The 17,372-nt window shown below is 42.5% G+C and overlaps 1 protein-coding gene across 1 annotated transcript in view; it reads right to left on the bottom strand.

Annotated features, from left to right (window-relative positions):
- Window positions 1-6,465: 6,465 nt before the first annotated feature.
- Window positions 6,466-17,372, bottom strand: part of ANKRD12 (ankyrin repeat domain 12) — a gene marked incomplete at both ends in the record, with an annotated part of 47,975 nt that continues 37,068 nt past the window's right edge. The window contains 4 exons of the mRNA XM_082014591.1: window positions 6,466-6,651; window positions 7,007-7,102; window positions 10,010-10,153; window positions 11,790-11,888. Coding sequence (XP_081870717.1) covers window positions 6,466-6,651; window positions 7,007-7,102; window positions 10,010-10,153; window positions 11,790-11,888 — 525 coding nt within the window. The remainder of the gene's footprint in view (window positions 6,652-7,006; window positions 7,103-10,009; window positions 10,154-11,789; window positions 11,889-17,372) is intronic.

The raw sequence follows: 17,372 nt of genomic DNA, 5'->3' as shown, positions 1-17,372 counted from the left end.
GATATAGCACGGTTAGTGGTGTGCCAGCCCGTCCTTGCTTTTGCTCAGCGCATGAAGCCAGTCAAGAGAGGACCCTCTCGCACGAGGCACCGCACCAGTGGATAATAAGAGGCAGCCCATGTTTGGGCAAGCTTACAGCGAGCCTGTATTGTTCTCGTAAGAGGGGGGAAAATAATGCTAACGGGGTTATTATTGCAGAAATGTACTGGGTTTCTTTCTTTCTGTATCCAGATATGTCTTTCTGCTTTACAAACTAACAGACCCCCCCACACACACCCCCCTCAATTAGCAGTATCCAAACCTAATAAAAAGTAGAAAAACCAGCCAACATGTAGGTCAGGCACGATCTAGACATTCAGAGCCTGCATCAGATTAGCCTTTCCGACAAGGGTTATTGAATGCTTCTGCATCCCGCCGTGCTGGGCGCACGGCCGCCTGGGCCCATGTAGGACTGGGGGGGACCACAAGACCGGGGGGCAGGCAGGGAGAAGAGCATGGCAGCTTCGCCCTCAGAAGGGGGCCAGCGCTCGCCCTCCCTGCCGTCGAGCGCAGAGGGAGCTGCCCTCCAGCGAGGCACGGCCCGACCCGCACCCCGCCGGGCCCGCGGCTCGACAGCGCGTTCGTACCGCACGGCTCCCGAGCGGCGGAGCCGGGGCGATGCCATGTCCAGGGTCGCCCAGCTCGGATGCCCCCGGGCTGACCGTGGCCGTGCCCCAGCCCCAGGCTCTCTCCATCCCCCCGTTTTCGTTTCACCCACCGTCGCTTCACCCAACTTTTCTCCGGCGTCTGTCCGTCCGTTCCCCCCGAGTACGGCCCCTGCCCGCCGCCCCGGCAGCCCGCCCCGGCGGCACCGGCTCCCCCATCAGCGACGCTGTCCCTCCCCGCCCGCCTCACACCCGTGGCGGGAAAGACCCCAAAAAACCCACCTCCAGCCGATCAACCCGCCCTCGGCTCCCCCTCCCCGCCGCGGCTGCCCGCCGCCTCCCGGCAGGCCCCGGCCCCACGGACGGCGCTGCCCGGGGCCCGGCGGGCCGGTGACAGGGAGCGCTCCCCGCTGCCGAAGCGGCCCGGGGCAGGCGGGGCCCGGCGCGGGGAGCGCCGCCGAAAGCCGCCCCTCCCGGCGGCGGGGGGCCCGGCCGCCTCCTGCTCCTCAGGCAGGCAGCGGGGTTGCTGCGCCGCGCCGCACCTAAACTTTCCTTCCACAAAGGAGCAGCCGCGGCCCCGCCGCCTCCCCGGCCACCGGCTGCATCCCGCCGCCGCCGCCCGCCCCTCTCCCTCCGCGGCCCCCCGCTCCGCCGGCGGCGGGCTCACCGGACGGCGCCGCGGGCCGGGCACCCCCCGCTCCGCCAGCGGCTCTCGCTGCTCCGGAGGCGGCGGCGGCAGCAGCAACCGCGCGCCTGGTCCCGCTGCTCCCCCCTCGGCCGCAGGCAGCGCGGAGGCGGCGGCGCGGCCTCGCATCGCCCCGCCTCGGGGCACCGTCAGGCGCCAGGACCCTCCCCCGCCTCCGCCGGCAGCGCGTCCCGGGACCCTCCGCCCCGGCGGCCGGCGGCTGCGCGAAGCGAGGCGGGGGGGGGGGACGCGGCCGGAGCCGGCGAGGTGGGGGCTTCGTGCTCGACCCCGCCGAGCGGGAGGGACGCGGCGGAGGAACCTGCAGCTGCGGGGGCTACGAGGCGACGGCGGCCGGAGGGCGCTTCTCCCGGGGGGGAAGGGCTGAACGTCCCCCCTCGAGTGCGAGGAGGGGAAAGCGCGGCGGTTTTGGAAGAGGCGGGGGGGGGGGAGGTCTGCCCGGGGGGGCTGGGGAGGGAGGGCCAGAGCGCAGGGGCCGAGCGGCAGCTGCCGGGAGGGGAGGGCAGAAGAAAGGGAGCCGGGGGAGCGCCCCGGGGACCAGCGGCTGCGCGAAGCCCCGCCGCCAGCTCGGGGGAGGGCGGGGGCAGCCCTGGACGAGGAGGGGACCCCCGGGCTGTGGTGCTGCCTCGCACAGGATCTCAAAAACATCGCTGTGTGCCTGGCTTATCCTCCTGCGCGCTAAGCCCCAAGGGACCAAGGTGTGCTGGTTTTGGCTGGGGTAGAGTTAATTTTCTTCATAGTAGGGGCTTCTTCATGGGTCCATGTTTTGGATTTGTGCTGAAAACAGTGTTGATAACACGGGGATGTTTTCATTACTGCTGAGCAGTGCTTACACAGAGTCAAGGCCTTTGCTGCTGCTCACACCATTCCACCAAGCGAGTAGGCTGGGGGTGCACAGGGAGCTGGGAGGGGACACAGCCGGGACAGCTGACCCCAGGGGGCCAAAGGGATATTCCGTACCATATGATGTCATGCTCAGCATATAAAGCTGGGGGAAGAAGAAGGAAGGGGGGTACAAGTGGTGTCCCTCCGGGGTCCACTGGGGGGGGGGAACCAGCACTGTTTAATATCTTCATCAATGACACTGACAGTGGGATTGAGTACACCCTCAGCAAGTTTGCAGATGACCCCAAGCTGAGTGGTGCTGTTAACACGCCTGAGGGACAGGATGCCATCCAGAGACAAACTTGAGGAATGGGCCCGTGTGAACCTCATGAGGTTCAACAAGGCCAAGTGCAGGGTCCTGCACCTGGGTCGGGGCAACCCCCAGTATCAATACAGGCTGGGGGATGAAGGGGTTGAGAGCAGCCCTGCCGAGAAGGACTTGGAGGTACTGGTGGATGAAAAGCTGGACATGAGCCAGCAATGTGCGCTCACAGCCCAGAAGGCCAACCATATCCTGGGCTGCATCCAAAGCAGTGTGGCCAGCAGGTTGAGGGAGGGGATTCTGCCCCTCTGCTTCGCTCTGGTGAGACCCCAGCTGGAGTCCTGTGTCCAGCTCTGGAGCCCTCAGCACAGGAAAGACATGGACCTGTTGGAGATGCTCCAGAGGAGGCCCACAAAAATGACCAGAGGGATGGAACACCTCTCCTATGAGGACAGGCTGAGAGAGTTGGGGTTGTTCAGCCTGGAGAAGAGAAGGCTCCAGGGAGACCTTATTGCAGCCTTACAGTACTGAAAGGGAGCTTCTAAGAAAGATGGAGACAGACTTTTTAGCAGGGTCTGTTGCAATAGTACAAGGGTTAATGGCTTTAAACTGAAAGAGGGCAGATTTAGACTAGGTCTAAGGAAGAAATTCTTCACACTGATGGTGGTGAAACCCTGGCACAGGTTGCCCAGAGAGGTGGTAGATGGCCCATCCCTGGAAACATCTAAAGCCAGGTTGGACGGGGCTCTGAGCAACCTGATCTAGTTGAAGATGTCCCTGCTTATTGCAGGGGGGGTGGGCTATATGGCCTTTAAAGGTCCCTTCTAACCCAAACTATTCTATGATTCTGTGATGTTCGGAGTTATGGTGTCCATCTTCCCAAGTAAGCATTACATGGAGCCCTGCTTCCCTGGAGATGGCTGAACACGTGCCTGCCCATGGGCATTGGTGAATAAATTTCTTGTTTTGCTTTTCTTGTGTGTGTGGCTTTTGCTTTACCTGTTAAACGGTCTTTGTCTCAACCCACAAGTTTTCTCACTTTTACCTTCCAGTTCTCTCCTTGTCTCATCAGGGGGGAGCAAGTGAGCGGCTGCGTGGGGCTCAGTTGCTGGCTGGGGTTAAACCACGACACAAGGCAACGCGGGAGGAACCTGGCTAGGAACCCAAAAACCCAGAGAAGCCCTCGGGCTTCCCAAGGGACAGCTAGGCCCCGGCGAGGGAAATACATCCTTCTCCTCAACAAATCATGACTGGATTTCCTCCCATCCCTCCTCCTGCCCTCCCAACCCACAGCACTTTGTGGAGGAAACTCCACAGCAGGGTGTGCTTAACCAACACACTACGTATCATCATCCAGACTAAACTTGAAAAGGAAAATAGATGATTGGAACAAACCCTGCATGGAAATCAAAGCAGCCAGGAGATCACAGTTGGTAGGGCTGAAATACTTGGACGGTCCCCTTTTTTTGAGCAACTGAATTTTTACTAAGCAGTTGCATTTGAAAAAAAAAAAAAATCTGTTTCACAGACCTAGGTAATAGGAAATCATCTCTCCTTGCAATGAGAACACAGGCTAACCCTCAGAAACATCTGACTCCTATAAAGAGATTGGATACTACCAGAAGGTTTTTAAGTTATCACAAAAATGTTTCTGCCAGTACTTTAAGAGGATGATCTTTCTGTTTATTTTACAGTGAACGCACATGGACCTCCACCCTTGTCCCAGCCCTGGGAGACCCCACGGGGCTGTTCCTGCCACCACGGGGAGCACCCCGACACGCCCCATCCTGCTCCCTGGTTTGTGCCACAGCTTGTCACCCTGGTAGATTCTGACACCCTCACTCTCTCTGAGCATGCACTGAGGTACCACTGTACAACTTTGCTGAGTTCCAGCGGTATGTCTGCCTGCTTGTCTCCTCCATCCCAAGTGTTTGTCACCTGCTTTATCTTTTCTGTTATGAAATACTCTTAATTATCCATATCACATACTGCAAAAAGCGTGTATTAGGTTCTCCCACTTCCAGATGTGTACGTTATTACACATTACTCTAAATATCTGATGGAAGTAAACTCATACCCATTTACTAGTTAACACACCTTGCAGCTTTAGCCATTTTTTTCCTTGTCTCTTTCAGCAGATAATACAGAAATCTGTATTATTTTAAAATTTTACTGCTACTTTCAGAAGAACATTACATTTGCATTTTCCTCAGTACATCTTCAATTCTGAGCGATGTCAGGAGATACTCCTATATAAAAGCAGGAACAACTTCTTCCACAGGTACCTAACAAATTAAAAGTGGGGGGAAAAAAAAGTTACAGGGCAGGAACTACATATTAATTGGTTCTACTATACTCGAGTTACTATTACTTTATTCTTGATGGGAACTAGCAGTGACGTGCACAGGGGAAGGAGTCTACTGTCCATACAGTCTCTTGTTCAATGCCCATTTGCTCTCCACGACAGGAAAGGCATGCTGCGCGCTTGTACAAGCGTAAGGACTCTGTAGTAGTTCACCTAGCAATTAATAATCAGTTCAAACCAAGTACTTCAAATCTCTTTTTTCCGGGTAACCAAGTCTCTTGCCTAAGCCTCATTTCTTTCAGAAGTAATTTCACAGACATCAGATCCCAAGCATTCTTGAATAATTTATGGACTAGAGGGTAACAAATCTTTTTCATGAGTATGTGTAACCTCCTACTAATAAATAGTTAACTGTCTGCTCATTAACAGTACTAAGAATAAAAAAGCATTGAATTTCACAACCTGGGATTTTTTTTTTTTTTTTTTTTTTTAAGTTTTTCATCAAGCCTCCTTACCTATTTCAGGAATGCTAAGATTTGATAGATCAAGTGTTGTAATATTAAATTCCAACTAATAACATGACCAATAGAATTTATTAAACATTATATTTACAACTATTTACATATCCTTCCATAGATTAATATTAAAATAGACCATATACAATTTAAGAATTTTAATTCAAAGGCATTTTGTTGGAAAAAATAGGCTCTATTACGAGACCACCATATGAGAACAAAAGTTTTTTTTGTTTTACACAAAAATATTTTCAGTATAGTAAGTCATAGGTATGGCATTACAACAGCAGACTAATATGAAATATGATTTTGTAAATATTACAATTGTTTAGGTATCAGTTATTGAAGTAAAGGAGTTAAGAGTTCTGTGAAGCATGCAATACAGTTCAGTTTCAATTCTTTTACAGTTATGGTGATGAAACAAGCAGCTAAATCAAACACACGCCATACAAAAAGAAGAACTGCCAACCAGGAACACACTACACTTAATAAAAACTACAACTTTGGTCCAATAAAACATTAGACAAAAACAGTTTTACAGTTAAAATATCTATTTTATACAAGTTTGAACATTAATTACACGACTATTTACATTTGCACAATATGTATAAAATAAATTATTTAAAAATGAAGACAATATTACATCTTTTTCCAAAAAGAAAACTGTACAGTATTTTACAAAATATAAGATTAATAGACTATTTTCCTCCAAGTCTTACATTTTCTTCCACAGGCTTTTTCATCATTTTTCTGTGGGGGTTCAACTGCTATTGAAGTGCATAATACAAAGCTTTATAGCAGATTGTAAGTGTCATTTGTTTTTTGGTGGCCGTTTTAGTTATTAACAGCTTCCAGCGCTATTAACTCACCGTGTTTTGTCATCTTTTTCAGCAATAAGCTCTAAAGCTACAGGCATTGTTAAAATACAGATAATGGCATTTACTGGGAGACCGACTTTAAAATTAACATCCATCTTCTGTGTTTGAACAAGAGCCCGCGCCACACTTCTCTCAAGGAACACCTGAATTACTGAGAAAGGTAGTATTCCACAGAATTAAGTACTCTGTCTTAAAAGAAAAATACCTTTGTGCATCACTGCACCTCAATCTCTAGCTGTCCAAGGGAAAGGGTGAGCCAGGAGATGCTAGTTGTCATATTGGTGTCAATTCAAAGTCATCATTAACATCAACAAGAGGAACATAAAACTCCTGAATTTCATAAATGCTGATAGATTTGTATGTAGCAGGATCAAGTTCCTGTAGTTTAAGTTGCCACTCCAGTCTCTGTACCGCATTTAAAGCTGCTGCTTCATGCTGCTGCCTCATCAAAAGGCACGTCTATTTTAAAAGTGAGAAAAAAGTTACTTCAATATTTGAAAAAATACTGCAACAGGCTTGAACACAGAAAAAGTATCTAGGAGCCTCTTTGGTGGTAGTAAGTAATATCCTCACTACGTATTCAGAAATTTGCAGATTATTCCATTACACTATATAGCAACAAAGGTTGCTATATAGTGTATATATATATATGTATAAAGCTTTTTGTACTGCTAGACCCTCCTTTATGTTGCCCTTAAAACCTCTACAATAACCTATGATACTGCATACAAATCTACTGTTTATTCATCTCATCTTCATAGTGACATTAGAGTGTTGTTTTTTTCTTTTAAAGTGGAAGGACAAAGAAGTGTACCTTTAATTTGTCAAACTTATCATCCACATCCTGTAACCACGACATAAACTGTCTTGCATTAAATCGATCCCTCACCGACGTTTTGCTGTCATCGATCTGCAAAAAAAATTTTATTTAAACTGTAAGTTATTTGATGATTCAGTTTTAAACATACTTTAAAACATAAAACCTACTTTGTGGGACCTTCACAAACAATGCTTCAGGAGGAAAAATAAACCCTGAGTCAAAGTATCAAGGTATATATGAGCATAAATATTGACCATCACTTTCAGTGTGAGCCAGCCACTCACAAAAAAATGGGAATTTTCAGATTCCCTCAAGCTATTTATTGTACTCCATTTTTGAATTTTAGAGTAGGAGGCTTAAAGTTTATTCCTTAAAGTCTTAATCGGTACAAGGCAGACCTTTCCACAAAATTGGTATCTCTTTGTTCTCTTTAAAATTCACTAACAAATTAAATGAATATTCCCTCAGGGAAGAGCAAAAACTTTAATAAAGGAAAACTTAAGCAGTCTGACTTAACTGGCTACACAAATATTCAAAAGCAGTAATAAAAAAGTATTTTTACCATCAAAATCCCCAAAAGGAGATTAAAAAAAAAAAGAGTAAGCAGACATGTCCTGCTCAATGAAATAACAATTTTGGAAAAAAAACCCAAAACCTAGTAAGAATCTGGAATGTCACAGCTGCCCATTGCGAGAAACTAGATACTCTATAGATAGTCCTAAAGCCAGACTATTCCAATTTAACATTTAAATAACAATCACTAAATGGAACAAGCTGCTGTTACTTTTTTTAGGGGAAAAAAAACCCCAAAGTGTACACTGGAGCAACGGACAAGATTCTAGAGATGTCAGTCTTTGCAAACAGCTGAGATTTCAGATATCAAGGACAGCTGAACAGGTTGGTTCTAGAAAGAGCCCTCAACAGCACTGATCTTGTAACCTTCAACTGTAGGCATTTAGGTGAGCTGTGACCAGCTAACAGTCTGCTCACCGGAAACTTCGTGAGTTTTTTTTCCTCCCCCATCTTTGATTTGTCCCATATGACTGCAAAGTACGGTTCTCAAGGTCTGCCCAACATGTGCAGCTGTAAAGGCAAGCCTCCAAAGACTCAGAAATCCCATAAAAACAGTTCTGAGGTGATCATTTTCCTGTAAAATAAACCAGATCTTTGCTCACAGATCCTTCCCAGCTATTTGCTCAAATACAAGAAAAATTTCATCAGAAACATTTCTTCACTGTAGAACAAAATTAAGAGTTGCTAGCAGGTAACAGGAAAGTGGCAGAACGCATTACAAGAGAAGGGTTTCTTATGCACCTACAATCTTCCCATGAAGCAAATTTCAATCAAAGCATCAAGTTGGTAGTTTAACACATTGATTTTAATGATAAAAAAGATATTTAAAACTTTGCTGAACATTATGTGCAGTATTGTAATTTTCTATGAAAAACTACCACAGAATGAAACACAAAGCTGTTGAGGGAGAAGGAGAGGCATTTTACTACTAACATTGTTATTATATAAATGGTCAAAAAGGCTGCAATACTGGAGGGGGAAAGGGGGACACGACAACAAACACAACAACTTCTCTCCTGATAAAGATTCCTTTTGTTTCACAGAATTAAAATACAGAATCAGCTTCTTTAAAATCAATTGTAAAATGTTAACTATAAAAATGCACTTACATGCATAACTCAGGTGTATCTCAAATTTCTAAACAGCTCAGGGCCTCTAAAGTGGGTCAGGAAAAAAAAGCAAAGGATGTTCTGAACTGCAGAACTAACAGTGATGATACTTGGACTGTTAACAGAAGAGAAAAATCTCATTTTTTGCCCTATCAGTTAGATTTACTAAGGAAATGATGATTTAAAAATTTTTCTGTATAAAGCTTGAAATGGGAGAACGATATGGTCTCCATAAAACTGCTATCTCCTGCTGAAGCACCTCCTGCTGAAGCACCTCATTGTGCATAGCTCTAGTTTTTTAAAAATGGGAAAAAATGAAGTAACAGACTGAGGAAACACTGGAAGCTGTAATAATCCTATGAGGGGTCCCAGACTAAATACACATGTCGGAAATGTAGGTGTTTCATTTTAAAATGCCCAACATACAATGCATCAACACTTTCATTACACCCATAATAATTTTTTTTTCCTTGCATTATGTGCTCCTCCCACTCACTGAAACAGGTTCTGAATGCAGTTTCCATTTACCTGTTCACAAAATACCGATGCCGTGAAATTATATTCTTAGAGATACGGCCGCAGCAAACCTCTGAGTGGCAGTCCATAAAAGGTATGAAGATTATAAAGTATACTGCTCATTTTATGCTTTAATCAGGAACTAAATACCAAAACTGAACACGTAAATAACGTGGCGCATGTAAATAATATGGAGCTTGAGGTGATTTTGAAAAAAGTAATTTCATCTGGTAGCGTTCAACATTTCACTGTTGGTCATCTGTTTTTTTATGGAACAGTTCTAATTACTGCCTTGTAGACAGGAGAAAAACATTACGTGAGTATCTCCGCAAAACATTTCCAAATTTCACGAACCAATCTCATCGCTTCACAGACTGCTGCATTCCGATCCTCTGGACTAGTGACAAAAATTATGATCTTATATTCTGGTAATTTTTTTTTTGTTCTTTAAGCTACATATTTGTAAGTTTCCAAAATATGTTCTGTTTATGACTGAAATTTGATTTCATAAAAACCAGCAGAGTAATGTTCTCATTTTATCCTTCTCATTATTTCCAGAGGTGAAAGAAAACCAGACATGGTACAAAACAGAAAACCAACATACATACACCCATATCCTCTCTTGTTATCGTACACCCAAACGAGGCCTAATCAAAGTAACAATCTGTAATGTGCTAAATCTTAATTCCAGACAAATCAACAACAGTTTCAGGATGGGAATAGAATTCTCTCCAAACACTCCTTTAGAGTCAGGCTAGAAAGACCTTTTTGTCTGAAATTCTGAAATACATCTCTTTACCTGAGCATCCAGAGGCACATTATAAACCTCGGCATCCAGCAGAACAGTGCAGGCACTGAATGGTAGTGTTTGATTAGCTAGCGTTCTTGCTGCTCGATAATGAACACGTAGAACTTCTTGTTCATTAGAAACAATAAGCTTTTCCTAATGGAATAAGATATCAACATATAAATATACATTTGGTCAATTAAGCATTCCCGTCTGATTCATAAAACTGTCCATTCATTTAAACATTTGTTTTTAGGGCTTGCACTTTGTAACAGTGTAAGAAATGGGTGGGTGGAGAGAAGAATTGTTCATCTAATCAAATCCAAAATTTAAATTTAATGATGCAAAGAGTGTACCTTGAATGTCAAAACTGAAAACAGCTTCTCCCCCCCGCCACTGTTGGCTAAATGTCATGCCCAGATTTTCCACTTACTGCTACTGAGGCAAGTTCTAGTTAATGAAGAAGGTGAAAGATGAAAGTCACGAGGAGCACAGGGTTGGGGTATAGGTTTGTGAGTTTCAACTGTATTGATTTTTGTCACATGCTTGTCATGCCAGGCACAATGGCCAAGCAAACTGAAGCGGAAATATAATGTGCAGGATAATTTAAATAATTTTTTTATTTTTAGAATTTTTTTTTTTCTTTAAATAACATGCACAAAGTCCATAAATCCACAGCTGGAGGAAGATTCTTTCCTGACCTGAGACAAGAAAATATAGCTCACTTGGCCAAGCTTGAGTTAAAGTTGTATAAAGTGGACTTCATTTGAAGAACAGTCTATTTGAGCAAAATAACTGAAAATACACATAATTTTATAAGACACAAACAAATGTATGTGTGTGTTTACTGCCCTCCAACATAATGGCTCTAATTTTTATCAAAAGAAAAGAAGGTGGATTATAAAAAACTTGGAAAACAGAAAAAGCAGCGTCTTTCCTTTGGTTACAACTAATTTCAGTCAGAATTTGAACAATGTTTACGTTCTTTGTGCTTGTTTTTTATACCTAGCTTTACACCAAAATACCAAATTTGAGTAAAACCCCTCCCCCAACTGGTTTGTTAAACCACATCAAAATCAACTTAATCAAAAAACTACCACGTCGGGTTTTAATGAGTCAGCTGCTTGCATAACTGTGTTGAAATCCTTAAGATACACTCTGCATGAGAAAGGGTCCTGTCTGTGTCCACAAGCAATCTGGCTCACAATACTGACAAGACATCTAAACCTAGGCTGCCAAGGAAAAAGATTTGTGCAACCTAAAAAATAAAGAATACTCTTAAACCAGGAGTATTTTCTGAATTTCTGTGTTCAAACTCAGTGAAGCCTACAGCTGTAGTTCTAACATAATTTTAGCAGTTTTTGCAAGTAGAATATTGCAAATAATGTTTAGTCTTAGAGCCACATGTGTCTTCTACCAATACAGAATTCACTCTTGCTTCAATTCTTCTAACTCAGTCAATTTGGTTCTGAAGTCTATAACTATTATCAGCTTTCAAAACTAGAGTCTGCAGCTTTCTTCCCACTCCCTACTGCCCCAGGAAAAATTTGGGCCACATCTTAGAGCAATTAACAGGAAAAAGCTGCTATCTTACTGACTTAAGTATTCTGCTAACAGTTGTCCAAACCATTTTTTTTTAATTTACAAGTTTCTCCAATTCATAAATTTGGATAGAAGGCAGATTACTTCTAAAGCATTGTTAAATTGAGCAAAATATACTTTGTCCACTGAGAACGAAAAAACCCTAAAGCTTAAAGTCGGGAAATAAAAAAATAAATTACTTTAGTCTTACCCTTTCTATACTGTGCTGTAAACGTAGTTTCATCCTTACAACCTCTTGTTGTTTAAATAGTTCCTTAAGTGGGTCCGACAGTGAGGGAGGAGGTGTAATCTGTGGAAAAAGTTTTATAAATAGTATAGCGAATATGTATTTAACATATGTTTAACATTGCCTATACGATTTGAGCATATGTTTAAAAAAAACAACAACAATTACCAAGGTAATTTTTTAGGGAAAATCTGCAACTTTTGTACATTCCATTAATTATGTGACTTCAATCCATTTACAATAAAAGGTTTAAAGTATTCTTTACCATAAAGTTAATAAATCCAACTGAAATGGCATTTCAAACTGTTTAGTGCTTTTAACTAGTCACTCTCAGCATGCCATAGCTGTTCTTTAAAAGGTCTGTACATTAGAAAATAGTAAAAATACAACTTGCTTCCAATTTTAAAGACTCTTTAAAGCACAACTGTTCATTTTGAGAAGTTAAAAACTGCCTAGCCAAATACAAACGCAAAGTAAGAAAAATATTGCTAAAAAAATAAGTCCCTTGATATACCTATACATCGTCACTGGCATTTTATATGGCATAAAAGATAACCAACCATATTCCTAATTTTACAATCATGCAGAACACAGACAAGCACAAAAAGTACACTAGAGCCCCAGGCAGTGGATTGGAAAAGTATTTCTTCCTGTAAGTTATTCAAATAAGTTTTTTTAAAAACTTACGGTTAAAAAAAAGGAAAAAAACCCCCTCAAATAGACTTGAGTGAGTTATCAACACTGTTATTGATTGGCTATACTCTAAACATTTTGCATTTTTAGTCAATTATAGCAAGTAACTGGTATTACTGTCCTTGACTGAGCTGTATAACAAACACCAAAAAGGCACCTGGAACCCTCATGGCAACTACAGAAGTCAGAGGTTTCTTCAGAAGTAACTAATAAAGATCTTGGGAGTGTGAAGGCTCCACCCAAAGTTTACTCTTCACTATGCAAGTTCTGTCTGACAGTTCAGCATGGTTTTCAACAAATGCTAGATGTAAGAGCATTGATACTGCTTTAGAAACACTCATTAAATACTGCTTACTGCCACTGATACTCAGAAACCACATCTGAAATACATACTTACAGGTATTATACTCTACCTTGTATCTAACACAAACACATAGGCATTAATAATTCTATTCAATACTATGGATCCTGCAACTGTTGAGAAATAATAAATCCATTATGAACACACTGCATTACTAGTATCAGTCTTGCACCTATACACTTCTGTAACAAAGTGATTTGTCCACCAAACGTTATTTAATTACTGTTATTTTGGAAAATTATTTCAGGCCATTTTTTTTCCCCAACTGGAAGTTAGCCAATGTCTTTGGAATTAAAGAACATACTGAATACCTAATTGTGGTTCATTCCCTAAGTTATTATTTGGTATAAAATGACATTCAACTTACTAAGCAAGATATGCTTCACTTCTCTCAATGAAAATGGTTTGGCTCCCAAACCAGTAAGTAACGTTTATGGAATATATCATTTTGTGTAAGTCATCAGTATTAAAAACAAACACAACGAAAAACCCCAAACCACAACACCTACTGGAATAATCTGTCTCAATCATAATGGATTTCAGCAACTTTTAAGTTCAGCCTGAGATACACCACAGTCCAGTTTTGCCTGGAAACTTTGCATTCAAGGCACAGTACAACAGTGCTGTCACAGTCCTTGTAGTAACACCAAGCTTTTATTTAACTTCACTAAACTAAAAAAAACCTCTCAAAAATCTCCATGCTTTTGTTAACAGAGAAGCACACCACATAAGAAGCAAGATGAACAATCAGTCTATAAAATTTACAAGTTTATGCAGCTAAGTTATACAGAAATAAAGATTTCAGAATTGGTAAGCATCCGTATCACCTGAACAATTTGAAATATTATGAAATGTTATTCCCTGAAATGTATAGACTGATTAATTTTGCAGCAGAAATAAGAATCAGGACCATAGGAAATAACTGGAAAGGACGGCTTCATCCCGGTGGCAAACTTGTGCAGACTTTCACTTGACCATACAAGAGAACGCCGCCTGTGTGAAGCTGCTATTACATCACAGCAGACTATTTCCAGATCCCAGACCCTGCCTTTGCCGATCACACGCACAGTCACAGACAGACAGACGCTAAAATGGCAGTTCCACCCCACCGGCCGCCCGCAGGCCTCCCCTGGCCCGCGCCGCTGGCCCCGGCCGGCCGGGCGCCTCCCGAGCAGCAGGCGGCGCCGCAGCGCCGCGGACGGGAAGGCCGGCCCGCTCGCTGTCGGCAGCAGGAGATGGCGGCGCGGCGGGACGGGGCGGCAGCCGGGCGAAGCGACGCGCCGGGATGAGGCCCGCAGCTGCCAACAGCTCCGGTGCCCGCGGAGCCATTCCGGGCGAGCACACGGCGCCAGCGGCACGAAAGGCTGCCTGTGCGGCAACTACAGGTTTTTATGATCCCAGAGATCACTGCTGCCTCTGTATACATTTATAAACACTTCACTCTAGTCGGCCCTATACTGTCTTCCAAAATATAAAGCTAAATACAGTAATTTTTTACAGTAATTTATGAAACTACGATTTTTTTCTCTCTTCTTGTGAACACGGGAAAAGCGAGCCTCATGCCCTTAAAGCCTGCAAACAGGGTTTGAGCAGCTTCACACCACCTGGAAATGCCAACTTGCGAACAGGCACTGGGTTTGGACAAAGGAAATAAACTTTCTGGTCTCAAAGGAAACTGAAGTTAAAGGTTTCAAAGCAAGAACTGCCAGAGGAGCCTCTCAGATTTAGTAGCCAAGGAGACAGTAAAGAGACCACAAAAAGTGTTTATGGAAAAGATGAACACATGTTGGACTTGCAAGAACAGAGTATGAAACTGAATGCCACGAGGCGAAGGTGACCTCATTTTTTTTTTTATATATAACCAATGTAAGTTATCAAACTAGTTGCTTAAGGGCCCAGACTCCATACAGAAGAGAGGGAAACAAAGGGGCCCTGCCTTCTCGAGTGTTCCCTAAACCCAGTCTGAGAAACTACCCAGAACTCGGCCTTTCACCTTTTTGCTCTGCTTCAACTAGAAGGCAGCCATCCAAAGAGGTTTGTTCAGTAATAGCTAAGGTTCAAGACGTACCCTTACCATCTCCAGCAAGTGAAAATGAATTACCAAAGCTTCTTGCATGCCTTGCATCCTTCATAACAACTACAACAAGAACACCAACTCTTCGCCAAACCTTCAATACTCATTTGTGCCCGTTACAAAAAAAGAGCAACACTGAAGCTAACTCTGATTCATGCATACACAAATTTTCCATCAATTATTTTCACACATCCGTCTCTATCTTGCCTCACCCGTACCACCCAAATCAACTGGCTTGCTCTATTGCTATAATACTTTGTGCATTTAGGAAGCAAGTTTCTGGTAACACCACTACAATAAGTTTTTACCACTTAAGTTTCTACAGCAGTGACAGAAAGACTGGACAGAATCCCTTTTACTAGAAAAGTATTTGCTAGCTAGCCATTGGAAGCTGGAAAGAAATCATCTTGGTATCTCTTCTCAGGAGGCAGTACAGATCAAGATGACAGAACCCCGCAGAACATACTGATGTAGCAATCTGAAAGGCAACATAGCTAACTACAATTCAAATTTACTGTTAGAAGATTCAGATTTGTTTCCTTCTCTTTTGAACTGACTTGATGTCTCCTATCTTACATTTTTGTATTTGCATTGGTGAGAGGGAAGCCACAATTCATATGTGACTATCCTTACAGCCTTAGGTGATGTAGGTTATAAATTACAGTATATAAACAAGGCTGTGGAAATCAAACTTAAGCACACCATCTCCTGGTTCCCACCTACAGGATGTTTGAAGTTCATCAGATAAACTATAGTGCATCATCAAAATTCCAATGCAGAGAACAAACAGTATGTGACACAAACTAGTCCGAGTCTCAGTGTCAGAGCTAAATATATTGTCTTCACACAGAGATATCTAAAATACAAGAATAAATTTAAGAGTATCTACTTTCCCATAGTCTATGTAAATTAATGAGGCAAAAATCAGGTTATCTCATTAAAGAACCATCAAAGGAAAAATTTAAAAAAACAATCCCAACAGAAAGGTCATTTTACAGTTCCAGATTATATTACGCATTATATGCATAACAACATGTATGTGTCATTAATATTCCACAATTGTAGAGAGACTAGGCATAGCCCTTCGTTTCACATTGTCAGAAAATGTGTACAATACAAAAACAAACATTAATTTCTGAGCATTAAGTGATCTCTGGTTTAGCAGTACTCCTTCTTATGGAATTTAAAATAGGAACGATTTTGATTGTGATTTTTCAATGGTGACAAACTAAACTTATTAAATTGTATAGGCAAGCAAGCTCTGCAGAGAAGTTAAATCTGAACTACTACTAATTTTTTAAATGCTATCTTTTTTCTGGAAAGAAACATGAGAAATTTTATCAAAATTGTGTATTTATACAAGTGACAGTGATTAAACAAAGCATTTAGCTGCATTGGAGATGGTTTTTCAGACAAAACTAAAATGCTTATAATGTATCTCTAAAAAACATTAAAAAAACTGATTAAAAGTTTGATTTTTTTTTTTTAACTTATTAAAACTCATGCTGCTTTCTTACACTTTACTCCTAATGGAAATAAACACCAATTTCCTAATAATTTATTTTGGCTTCTCAGAATTTTTTTTTTTCCTTTCATTTTGCTCCTAACAGCCGGAATCAAAAGCTCCACCTCTTCTTTCTACAACTATAGAAGATTAACAGTACCATGAAAGCATATACAAAACAACTGTTCAAAACATCAGTATCACCAGAACATGTATGTGTAGGGAAGCAACCCAGAGATCTAAATGACATAACAATCAATAACTGTAATCCTTCAAGTATGTATTCACATTTTTATCAACTTTTTTTAGAGGGTTTTGTTTTTAACACATAATTAAATGCCATTGAGAATGGGGAGTATGCATTCATCTCTGATATTTTCTGAACCTACGTTACCCAAGAATTTGCACTACTCCACTACCTCAGTCTATTTTCATGAACTGCAGAGTCCCTATTACACACAGCAAGAGAGACAGGGAGGAAGTATGAGGCAGTGCTTTCGTATCAAGTCAATAACCCTCCCTTTCTTACAGTGCTTACACATATCACCATTTATGACAGGGAAATGAATTCTGTTGCCCAGGTAGAAGATGGGCCAGGGAAAAATATATGCCATGCTTCTTCACCTTCTGCTTGTCCCAAATAAAGCACTGAAGTGTGATGCCAAAGCAGTAAGTTGCAGCTTGAAAACACTATGTACTTGACTAGCAGCTGCTATTAAAAAAATAAATTTCTCTGCTTCTAGTGATAAAGATACATTATAGAAGCTGCAATATCTACTGAGAAGGATTTGTAGACTGGGGAAGGCTGACAGCCTGGTACATTGTAGGAAAGCTTAATATACATCCTAGTTCACTTAACATACCAAATAAAAGGGTCATCTTACCCACATCTTCCCTCAGACTATAACTGATCTA

The sequence above is a fragment of the Phaethon aethereus genome, assembly GCF_964289735.1.
Source record: "Phaethon aethereus genome assembly, chromosome: 2".
Taxonomy (NCBI): domain Eukaryota; kingdom Metazoa; phylum Chordata; class Aves; order Phaethontiformes; family Phaethontidae; genus Phaethon; species Phaethon aethereus.
This window is presented reverse-complemented; position numbering and strand designations above follow the sequence as displayed.